The following is a 12,443-nucleotide window of genomic DNA, read 5'->3' on the forward strand; positions in this document are numbered from 1 at the left end:
AGTCTGCATGTGGATTATCAGGTTCATTGTGCCTCCAGTGTCATGGTGCCAATACCCTGACCATGTRTGGCAGTTGAAGATGTGAGTATACACACATTTTATTTAGGAAGTGGAATATAAAATATGCTGGATTGACACTGGGGCATCATATGTGATGTAGCTACTGTGCATGTGCAGCAGGCTTTGTCCTGCCTTCTGCACAAGGGTGAACTGTGATGCCCATTCTCTCTCCCTGAATAACATCATTTAAGAGTCTCCTTTCAGTGGAAAAGATTTGTATCTAGATTGAAAGTCAGGGTAGTATTATAGTACAAGAGCATTGCTTTATTTATTTTTTTWCAGGTATCAAAATAATATTTTAAGTATACATAATGCCAGTTTCACACAAGTACTGTGTGAACATGATAACTGACTTTTGATTTCTTTTATTTGACCTTAAGTCTGAACTTCAAAAAACATTCAGTGTCTTTAATAACTAAGAGGCCCTTTGGGACTGTAATTTCAAAGCTTTGTAAAATCAGTATTGTGTATGAGAGGGAAAGGCAGTTTGATTTTGTTTATTGTATTTCCAGAGTTAAACAAATTAGCATTGTCTTTTCATTACATATAATCCAACAGTTTGAGGTTAGTTTACAACTTTCCTGAAAGCAGCGTGCTCCATGTAAACCATGAGCATTGTGTGTGATCCCACAACTTTTTGGTGAAGCTTTTAAGTAACAAATGCTTTAAACCTTCCATGAYCTAAGACTCAAACACAAATGACTATTTCATGCAGGCATAATTCTAGAAGAGCTTTATCTAAATATCTTCCCGTGAAGAACAGCTTTCATGAATTAGTATTTTTATTGTTCATCTTTTAGCTCGTCCTTGTTTGGTCATCTAGTGCCTGTCTTCCCATGTTCTTCAGTGCCATCTTGTGAAATTCTCCTGTTCTGTCCTGTTGAGAGAACAAACAACACGTGGCTGTAAGCATAACCTGGGACATCAGGGTCTCATATAAGCAGAGTAACTCCAGGGATTTAACTTGACATTCTTCCTGGAGCTTGGAAGCAGCTCAGTTGGAAGCAAAGCAGACTTCCAAACACAAAGTGACCTGGGGTTTGGCACTTCATGTAACAGCCAGAGAGGCTTGTTGGAAAATCAGGATCACCCTGCCAKGACTCACTGCAGGAACTGAGCTAGGAAGAGCCAGAGCCAGCTGTGAGAGGCAGCTTGGCCGTGCTACCCCACGGGCTGTAGCTGACACAACTCTGTACTTACTCATAGGAACATCTGCAGTGCCAAACAACCTYGAGGTTACTCTGTTGATGGTTTTTTGTCCTCCTAACTTGCAGTGGATGTAGCCATATAAATTAGCAGTCTGGAGGGAGATCCCAGCAATCACGAGAGCCTGTGGACAAATACGAGTTCAGCAAGGATAAATCCATGGCTGTGTATTGACTGTGTAGGATATACACATGTATGTGTACACACTATCTAGATAAACGTGCTGTAAGGGGGATATTCCTCCCAAAAATAAACAGGCTTCAAAGAAATCCCATCATGTTAAACAAACAAATAGCTCCTTTTAAATGCCTCTCTTTATCAAAACACTGATACCAGTTCTGTCATTCTGTATCTTGAAAGACTTCATCACTTTCCTGAAAACACTCCTCAAAAAAAAGACCTACTCAACGGATTGCAAAACATTTCACTTTTTTCAAGCCCAATTCATATCTAAAAGTTTTACATCCAGATACATACCACACCTGCAGGCCTGTTTAGCTGACAAACACTATATACAAGTAAGATCTATTGTTTACAGATTTACAAAAAGCATCCACAGATAGGATTCCCTATCTAGCACTGACAGGCAGTGAAAATTATTGACTCCTTTTGTGGAGCTTCAGGCTTAGCAGCACGTGGGACCCATCTGACTAATGCAGTAACTTATAAAAATGTTTCCCTTAGCTTTCAAAACRTTTCCCAGAAGTCATCTTATTTTCATTTGTGTAACTTGCCTTTTATAAGCACCTGGGCAATCTGCCTCCTGTGCCAGTTAGAATTCTGTCTCCAAGCAGCTCTTGGCTTGCAAACAATCTCTGCTTTTCAAAAATAAAGGCGGAGGCACAAAGAGTGCTGGTTTAATTTTAACTATTGCTTGTTTAGGGGCACTGGAAGGCAGTTAATAATTTCCAATTGATTCATATCCATGGCTGAATTTCTTGTTCAATTGAATAATAATATGCAATCTTSGCTGTTACTGGTTATGTAGCTGCACATGTTGGAGGTGCTTTTTATCTTTTCAGACGGAATTAAGAAATAGTACTGAGCATGGCTGACAACTTGATAGGAAAAGTTCTGWGGCAATTATCCAAACACTTGGGAAAATTGTGAAGATTTAATAGGCAAAAATATCTTAATGTAATGCAATATATGGGGTAAATTGCCTCTTGTATTTAGAAAAAAGKGTTGGGGTTTAAGTAGATGGCTTATATGTAACTAATTATAAATAACTTACAGTTCAATTTATCAATGTTTTAAGCACTAATGATGATGGTTCTTTCGAAAGGGAATAGTATCAGGAATCTAAAATCCTTACTTTTAAGAGTAAGTGCACTTAAGTTCCTAGGACCTAAAAACCTTAAAACCAAGAGGTTTTATTTTTTGTCCTCTCCTATTAGTTTCATTTGACTGAAATAAGTTGCGGAAGAGTAAGCTGYTACAGTTAAAAAGAAGCCCATAATTTTGCCCATCACTTGATGTTCTCCATTTGGATGAAGGAATTGACATTTGATAATCCATTAGAAGTGCAGCTAAAAATTACCAATCCATTCCAGAGTGCAGAAGGCCTTGACTGCAGAAAACTCCTTGGTATTGATTCCTTGAAGGTGCTGGTGGAATTTTTGTATTGATGGAAGATTTAGTTCAAAACTAACAGATCTGAGTTTTCCCTCTCCCAAGAYTGTCTTCAGCACCCCGACTCACCAGCCATTTCAGCTTCAAGGAGAACAAGGTRCTAAATAAAAACATTGTCCAAATCACTGGGCAGACGATGAGACCAAGCCAAAAGATTCGGGCTTCAGCTTCAGTTGAGGCAGATACTGTAGGYACCTGGAAGGAAAAATTAATTAAGGCTATTAGTCACAAAGTCAAAACCCACAATAAATGACAAATGAACAAAGGAGGAAGACTTATGCATAGAAGGAAGATTAACTAAGAAGATAAGTAGCTCATGCCAAGTCTCCTTCCTTTCCTTCCTCTACTGTACACAACAGCATTTTCATCCATAGGATTTATCAGCTGGTTCTAGTTCAGACTGGAGTTCTCATAAAAGCACACATTTATATACATTTTCCTAAGAAGATACAGTATCTTACCTTAATGTAAATCTTGCATGAAACTTATTTTCCTATTATATAAATTAACACTTGGGTTTTGCTTCTGAACTCTGCTGACATTCCATAGATTAAAAACTATGCCTTAAATTGATTAAAACTATGCCTTAATAGATTAAAAACATGCTTTGCCTCATGTCATGCTAGCGTTGGGCACACTGCAACTGCAAGAGGCAGCGTTCTGCACCATGCCCTGTGTGCTCTTCAGGGAGAGCACAAAACCTCGGAGCAGGCTGTAAAGCACTGCTTACCGATTTCTTCAGGTCAGCACAACTCACGTTTCCATCTACAGTGAAAGGCTCATCATCAGCTTCTACACTTTAAAAAGAAGAAGAAAAARCCCTAAAGTAAGAGAATTGTTTAGAAGGTTCTGATCTTTCTGAAATTCAAAATCTCACTCCAACCCTCCAACCACTACTGCCAGCTTCTGAAACAGAAGCATCATAACTGGAAAAGAAAACCCTCTGGACTTCTGAAAACCCCCTTTCCACTGAAAACTGAAAAGCTTTTCAGTTCATTTCCAGTATATTGAATTTGCCGCGTATTCTTTTGTACAGCGTTTCCTCCATTCTGTGTTCAGGCTTCACTAAGCTTTGCAGGAAGCACATTAATTTGTGTTCTGCGCTCGGGGCACCCGGAGCCACAGCCGAGGCTGCAGAGGGCGCTGCACGGGGCACTGCACACCGGGACAGCACTGGAACAGCACTGGAACAGCACTGGGACAGCACTGGGGCAGCACTGGGACAGCACTGGGACAGCACAGGGACAGCACTGGGACAGCACTGGGACAGCACTGGGATAGCACCGGGACAGCACTGAGACAGCACTGGGACAGCACTGGGACAGCACCGGGACAGCACTGGGACAGCACTGGGACAGCACCGGGACAGCACTGGGACAGCACTGGGACAGCACCGGGACAGCACCGGGACAGCTGGGGGACACAGCTGGAGGGCTCCAAAAGAACGTCCTGGTGAGCAGCACCTGGGTGCTGCTCCGCCAGGCTCCACGGGGCTGCAGAGAGAATGCCAGCACGGGAAAGTAAAACCTGAACCTCGACTCTGGCAGTGATGCCAAATGCCATTCTATAGTGCTTTCTTTCCCCCTCTGTGTTTGGGGGGTACTGGCAGGATCAGAATGCTCTGTGATCGAGGTTCTATTCCCCACCATATTCCAAYATTAACTTCAAAATATTGAATATATTCTCACTTGAAAATAAAATAGAACTACCAGAAACATTTCACACCTATAGCACCATGCCATGAATATTTATTCTGCTGATCCATATGCTAACAATGTTGTGAGACCTGTCTTGCCCTTAATGCTTCCAGGATGTGACAAACCAGTGCTCACACCTCAATACTGACATTGTTTTCTATGGAMGCTGGATAAAATGTAACTGTTACAAAGGTGTTCTATTTATTAYTTTATTTGACTTGGTGTCAGCTTTACAAATTTCCTATGGATTCTGTTTGCCTTGTGCCTACTTCTATTAATATATTTACCCTTTTAGCTTCAAACACCCARTGACTTTTTCCATCTTCATCAATCTGGTTCCACCAACGCAAACCAACCAAGAGTCTTCCTGTCACATTCTAGTGATGAAACCATTATTTGCATTAATCAGTAGAACAGTCACTTGACAGAATAACAGTTAAAAATAGAAAAATAAGAAACAAGCATGTTCAAAAATTATATCYTTCTATCAAATACKAAAATTACTTCTAAAAGCTGTGCCAGCTTGAGTACAACAGCCATTAACAATGGATGAATTGTTAATTCAAAACTCACAAATTTAGAGGCCTATTCTCTTTCAATATGATAATCAGCCCAATAGCACTTATTTAGATAAATTATAGGTTGTATCTTTTTCAAGTCAGTTAGTTGGACAAGCATTCAATAAACAAATTTCCTCAGTAGAAGGAACACTGAGAACAAAAACACACTGAAAAAAGGGAGACTAATGAYAAGCAAGTAATCTGTGTAGGATCAAGCAAACAAACTAAGAAAATATTYTTGCACCCCAATGAACACCAGAAGCTTTTAGACTACTGGAGGTACATCAATGCCTCACTTCTACAAAACAAAAGCTTTGTTCCACTTGTGGAGTCACTGGATCCTGGGGTGGCCTGATGCACCTGCCTGCATGGGATTAGGGCACCAGAGCTATAGTTGGGCTTTCAGGAGTCTTCTGTAGCCCCTGCTGCRGGGTCTGGGCTCGGGGCTGCAGATCTAGGCATCCTTGGGCTTCCATTACKGAAAGCCAGGATCAGTTTAACTTTTTTATTTCTTTTTTTACGGGGGAAAGGATACAAACAAATCTATGGCACAGCAATTTTCCACCATATCAGCAGTCCTTAGCAGTAAGCCACAGAAAACATGGTGCTAAATAACCAACATATGTGAACATCTTCATGAAAATGGGCTAGACATTTAATAAATCAATACATTCCAATGTTTTTGTCATGTTTTTCATTAGGCATATTTCTTTTTTTTTTTTTGTTTTCTTTAATGGCAAAGTATTTTTTTAAAGAAATTACTATAGATGGTCATCTTACCTTAACAGACCAAAAGTCAAAGGATAGAAGGAGGAGAATAGTGACAAAACAGGCAACAAAGCTGTTGCTGAACCAGTCACAGAACAAGTAGGTAACAATAGCACTCACTCGGAAGAACAGGTGGAAAAAGGTGGCCAGTGGGTGCCTGTAAAAGAAAATGCAGTGCATATCTGAGGTTATGGGACAGGAAGGAATGTTACAGTACTTGCTGAAAATGTAGCACAACAGYTATTTCAAGATTATAATGGTTCTTTGGTCTACAGCTGCTATTATTTCAAAGGTTGGCACATCTTCATTATCAAAGCAATGRTATTTTCAATAGCCAAGCTTCAATMTAAAGCTAAAAGATRAATTTGATGTTCSTGTCAAAACTTTCTTAARGASAGAACAAAACATGGAGCCTTTCACCAGATTCTTGGGTACTGCATGAAGGAATCTACTGGTTATGTTCAACAGAGTACCCTAAAATCCKCATCGTTTCCTGAAATAAATCAGCACTGCAATGCACAAAAGAAATKAAATAGCTCCTATGCCCTTCAAAACTGTTTTGGAAACAAAAAATGACATCTAAAACAAAAAAAAAAAAAAATGGTAGCTATTTGCTGTAAGACAAAATGAACCTTCATATTTCATGTCTAAACRCAACCACTTCTGTTTAGACAGGGAGAATGATTTGGGAATCAAACACTTCTTCTGAATTATTGCTTATTAATTTCACTAGATATTTATGCTTGATTCATTGAACAAAATTKTGTCTGTAACAAAGAAAGAGAAATTTCAGTAAAAGAAATAACTGTATGACATGGAACATTGGCCTGCATAGCTGGGGGAGACTGAAGAGTGCTATAATGAGCAGAGTACAATTATCAGGGTAATATGCAAGWACAAAAAACTTACTCTGTACAGTTGTTTGTGTTAATTAGTTGAAAGTTAGAATTAACCACAGGCTATAGCAGTTAAGTAAGTTCTTCCATGAAGCTTAGTGGATAAAATATCTGAATAAAATATCTAAGTCATCAATTGTCTCATTAAGCTTCTCTACCACTGTGAACAATGAACAGTAGTATGGCCAGTTAACAAAAGTATGGCCTAGGGCATAATGAACTATGTAACTATTAAATGTTATTCTGTTATTGTRTATAATAAAATGAGACATCAAATACATACATAATTGCTTATTATAAACTTAMATTACAGTTATATAATAACTATTATAACTTAAATACCTTTATTGTTATGTTATTACTCTATAGCTGTTGAACTGCTCTACTGTTTATCTTTCTCTAAGGGCAATATTGTGCTTGTAGTACTACACACATGACTGGAGAAGGAAGAATGATGCACAGTTATAGTTTATATTTACTCCTGGTCATGTTCATGTGAACTTCAAAYTTTCCAAAAACTTCTTGTGACTTAGATGTAAATGTGTGACATTTTAAGCAAAAGGGGCTTTTTCTGGCATAAGCCGCCAGGTGGGTGGAGTAGATATTGTGCACTGGCTAAAACAGACACTGCCTTGCTGCTTCAAGTCTTCATCTTGGTCAAGAAGACACAAGAGTCCATTACGTAAGTGGTATCCTTGTGCCAAGAGCAGCTTTCATAGATCACACCCCCAAAGCACACCAGGGTRGCCTGAGCTTTTCTGATGGATCAGTACTTCAAATGTAGCAGTAACTTTGGAGAAGTCATGTTTCATTCTGGAAGGCAGATTCAGYAGCATTACTGGATTACAACAGGATTACTGTTTGAGTGCTGAATTTGTTCCAATATCAAACACTGAAGGGTATTTACTAAAAAAAAAATCAAAACAAACCCCATGAGCTCTGATTTATTACAATGCTGAGCACTTAYTGAGACTATGGAAAGGATAAAAGGAAACTGCAACTCTGCACTGGCTCAGCTTGGAATTCARTGGCTCCTGAAAGCACAGCAATCCACTTGCTTGGGTCTTTCAATTTTCCTGCTAACCTAAACACCCACGTGCGGTAGAATTGGAGTCTCAAGGTGAAATGATTGTCATTTACCTTGTTACAATAACCTCTGCTCAGTCTGTGAGCATGATTCCTGTTGGGATAGGAATGAATGGCTATGGATTTAGTTGCCTTCCATGTTAAGGAATCAAATTTGRGTCAGTCCCAAGCTATGCCAGGAACTACAGAAGAATCATTTCCAGTACCGGCTCAGAWGTGCCACAGCAGCACTTTACATGCTGGTTTGGTCTGTTTGTTTGTTTATTTTGGTTTCTGTCTGGAACTTGAAATATATTGAGGTAAATTTTGAATAAATTGTCTCTCATCTCTGGCTTGACCATCGTGTTTCCTGGCTGGTTTGTAAAAGAAGCAATCATATGCTCCTGACTTTGAGATCCGAAGTTCTCATACTGCAATGAACTTAGCTTTTTCCAATTACTTAGGAAAGTAGAAACCTAACTAACCTTTTGTTTTTAAGTTGCGCTTTTGCACAAAAAACACAAATACCTTGGAGAATCACAAAAGCACAATTTTTCACAGCCTATGCAAATTCTAACCAAGTTCAAGATGAAAYTGGGATAAAGTTAAAGACAAATGATTAGACCATCTTGTTATGCCCTCTAATAAGATAACAAAACTTTGCAGCACCTAGGTGTGTTCCAGGCTCATTTGCACAAGATTCTTCAGAAATAGAAAAGCAAACATGTGCAACCAGTGTAAGCAGTTTCATTTCTGCATTCTATGGCAGATGAATTTTCAATATGACATCATCTTTTAATATTTTCTTGAGGGCAAGAAAGAATAGCTGTCTCCAATGCAACCAGTGCCTACACAAAGTGGATCACAGAATACTATGGATTGCTGATACTTTACCTGTCCTGTATTACTGAGTAGCATGARCCAGAAGGAATTCATAAGATCTCTAGTGTAAAGTACCAGGTGCTGTGGACCTCCTACAAACATTTCAGGGTTTCACTTCATGCTACGTCTAGCCCGGTCCCTCAGACAGAATCTKTGGCTCGTGTGATTAAGGTACTTTGAAGCTGTATTTCCCAATTCAGTTGAACCCTTCATGCTATGGTCTCCAAGACCGCACCAAAATATAAGCCTTCCTTCAAAATGTGTACTGCTTCCAAGGTGGACTGACTTAAGTAGTTACAGGGCTGACTCAAGTAGTTACAAAGTCTGAAGCACTTCAAGRGCAGAAAAGCTTCACTAGACATTAATAAAACACAGTAATTGTATTGCAAAGCTACACGTTTGCTTGTTATCTCTGTCAGGTTTAGCAWTCATTATTTTTCTTTGTCTATACCTACAAAAAATATTACCATTGTAATGGACCAGACCAAACTGGGGCAACATAGAAGAAAGCAATCTAAATCAAAGGTGATTATATACATTATTGATCAGTGCATGCATTATTCCTTTTGACATAAAACTCTTCCTTTTAGAGTCTTTGACTGGAAATTCTCCAAAAGCCACTGATGGAACAACAGCTCTGTCACCTGGGACCTCTGTATGGCCAGAGTTGCAGAGTGACACCCAAGGGCAGACAGCTTAACCTGACAGGATGAGATGGGTTAATGGGCTGGGTTCTGTCAAGCAACAAGGATAAGTATTTTACTATCCACACATCACATCCCGTGGTAGGAAATCATGACAGTTTTATGTCAGCTACATAGCTGCTTCCCTTCAGCCAGGTGTGCACGGCAATGCCTGAGCACTGCTGCATAGCGGGCTGTGCTGGAGCTGAGAGCCCTCTCCACGACTCCAGCTCTCACTCAAGTGTTGTTTGCTTGGGGTTTGGGATATTGCGTGTGTCAGGTTTGCATTTCCCGCAGCCGGGTGACACCGGGCAGCGGGGCCGGGCCTCGCCTGCTCCAGCCCGGCCATCTCGGGACAGAGGCTCCCCAACCTCCCCGGGCAGCCTGCTCCTGCGCTTGACCACCCGCCCTGTAAAAAGTGGAATGAAGTGTTTCAATGCAATTTTCTGAACAGCAAAGGCCGCCRGGGCCCGGGCGCCGCGATGCTGCGGCCTCCGCGCCGTTACCTGATCCGCGCTTTCCGCAGCGCCAGCTCCTCCTCGCTCCCGAAATCCAGGGACACATCCTCGGTGTCGTCCACCAGCGCCTGCGGCGGGAGCCCGTCAGCGCGCACGGCCCGGCCGAGCCTTCCCCCGCCCGCAGCGCCCGCCGCCCCTACCTGCTTCATCCCGGCCGCGGCTCCAGGGCCCGCCGCCGGCCCGGGGAAAAGGGGCCGGGCTCCGGCCCTGCGGGGGCGAGCAGCGGGGCTGCCCCTCGTCACAGCCCGCGGAGGCTGCGCCGCACCGGGCACCGCCCGGGAGACCCGGGGACCCCCGCAGCTCCCTCCGGCCCTGCAGCCGGGGTGTCTGTGGGCGCCTCCCGCCGCGGGCCGGCCGGGCTTTGGCCGGGCTTTGGCCGGGCTTTGGCCGGGCTTTGGCTGTGCGGGCTTTGGCCGGGCACCGGGCGGCAGCTGAGGAGCCCCCGGCAGCCCCCGGCAGCCCCCGGCAGCCCCCGACAGACCCCGGCCCTCAGCGCGGTCAGATGTCCAGCCCCCGGGCTGGCCGCACCCACCGGCCGGGACACGGCCGCTGGGGTCTCATGCTGAAGACGAGCCCTGAAAGGAAGAAGGAGTTGAGGGAAAGGCGAACGTACACATACAAATATGAGAGCACAGCTGCGTTTCGCGTTTGGCGGACCCCCACAGCCCGGCCATTGCTGTCCCCGCTCCCAGCGGCCTGTGTGGAGGGACAGCTGTGGCGGGACAGCCGTGAGGGCAGGCGGTAGCACCACAACACTGTGGATGTGCCACTGGTGCAGTGRAGGTAACTCGGCCCCTTCGAGCATCTGAGATCACTCAGCTTGTTCAGGTCTGGGAGAGCCTGAGGGGAGACCTMAGTGTGGGCTTCAGCATCCTCCTTAGGGGAAACGGAGGTGCAGACACCGATCTGCTCTCTGTGGTGATCAGTGACAAGACCCGAGGGAATGGSCTCAAGTTGTGTTAGSGGAGGTTCAGGTTGGATATTCAGAAAAGATTCTTYCCCCAAARGGTGTTTGGGCACTGAATGAACTCGCCAGGCTTTGGAAGTGGCCACATTACCAAGGGTGCCAGAGCTGAAGAAGCATTTGGACAATGCTCTCAGGCACAGGGCAAAACTCCTGGGGCTGCCCTGTGCAAGGCCAGGAGTTAAACTTGATGATCCTTRTGGGTCCCTTCCAACTCAGGATATTCTATGATAAATTCTTTTCCTGCCTTAATTAAAAATTCAGGTGGATTATGCAACAGACTTAAGGAAGTGAAATAAGACAACCTTACTTCAGGATAAGGACAGCAATACCTAATGGGTCAGAAAAACTGATAAAGTGTTCCTAATGGGATTATAATTGCAAAGAGGAAAGGTGTGCTTAATGACTAAGGATGTTAATATTGTGATCATCATATTTTGGCCTTGAGAGTGTTAAAACAACTTTTACAGTCTGCTCATTAAGTACAGTAGACTTCCACTAAAATGCTGAATAGGTCCCTGTAATTTGATGGGGTGGCTCATGATAGCCTTCAATATTAAAATACTGAAGTGGGCTTTCCCTCTCCAGGGAGATATAGAGTTTGCTGTTGACAGCTGTAATGAGATAGAACCATTAAATAATTATGTGCATACCTGAAGCTGACCTCGACTTCATTTCCTGTATCAACATGCACTTCTGCTTGCAAAACACATATTAACAGTAACTCAAACAGAGCCGGCTTCTGGTTCGGAAGCAGCTCCCGGAACTCACTGACAGAAGCCTTCAGCAGTGCAGGGAGGTCTCACATCTTCCTGGCTGCAGATCATTCACCTCAGCTCCTCTTGCACCTCCCAGGGCAGCAAATCTGAGAGTCTGAATTTAGTAACTCTGTAATGTTGCTRTGTTGCCCGAGCCATTGCATTTTCATTCTGAGGCACCAGAATATAACTGTGTGCTATGTCCCTTATGAGATAAAACAGCACCTCTGTGGGAGAGCTGACAGTTAGCCTGTCAAAACATTAGGTATCTGATTTACTACTCTGGTGCTACTAACTGATTTCATGAGTGGTGAAATAACTGAAAAATAAGCATAACCTGTGTTTTGTGTTTTGATTTTAGAACAGATAAATGTTTCTTTAGTTTTCCCTTCCAGTGCTTATCTTCACTGGCTCACTGCTGGGATTATCTGTTTTCCTAACAAACTATTTCATAATCCCACAGGAGACTATCACCATACCATGCGAATGGTTTTTGTAAATTTTCTAAAAAACTCTATGAAATTATGCTGTGTGATTACGCAAGGTATTGTATGGGTCATCATTTTCTTTTGGAGCAAATTAAGAGCTAGAAAGAATCCTTGGTTCCTAGAAGAACCATTGGTCAACCCAGGAATTTCTTCATTTGGGGTTTACAAGAAAAGAATTCTTCCTTGTTTTCAAAATAAATGCAACCAAGTGAAACCTCATTTGAAGCTTCCAGTATTTTCTAGGATTTCATGGAACAAACTGTCCT

At 42.6% G+C, this 12,443-nt stretch overlaps 1 protein-coding gene across 1 annotated transcript; it reads right to left on the reverse strand.

Moving 5' to 3' along the window:
- Positions 1-282: 282 nt before the first annotated feature.
- Positions 283-10,342, reverse strand: TVP23A (trans-golgi network vesicle protein 23 homolog A). Its single transcript, XM_057367273.1, has 7 exons — positions 10,108-10,342; positions 9,956-10,035; positions 5,936-6,080; positions 4,883-4,972; positions 2,968-3,093; positions 1,261-1,390; positions 283-937 (listed from the first exon to the last, which is right to left on the reverse strand). Exons 1-7 carry the CDS (start codon positions 10,114-10,116, stop codon positions 876-878), a joined length of 642 nt encoding a protein of 213 aa, XP_057223256.1. The 5' UTR covers positions 10,117-10,342; the 3' UTR covers positions 283-875.
- Between the last annotated feature and the right edge of the window lie 2,101 nt (positions 10,343-12,443).

The sequence above is a fragment of the Malurus melanocephalus genome, unplaced genomic scaffold (genome assembly GCF_030028575.1).
Source record: "Malurus melanocephalus ecotype Western Australia unplaced genomic scaffold, MMel_1.1 scaffold_77, whole genome shotgun sequence".
In the NCBI taxonomy this organism is placed as follows: Eukaryota; Metazoa; Chordata; class Aves; order Passeriformes; family Maluridae; genus Malurus; species Malurus melanocephalus.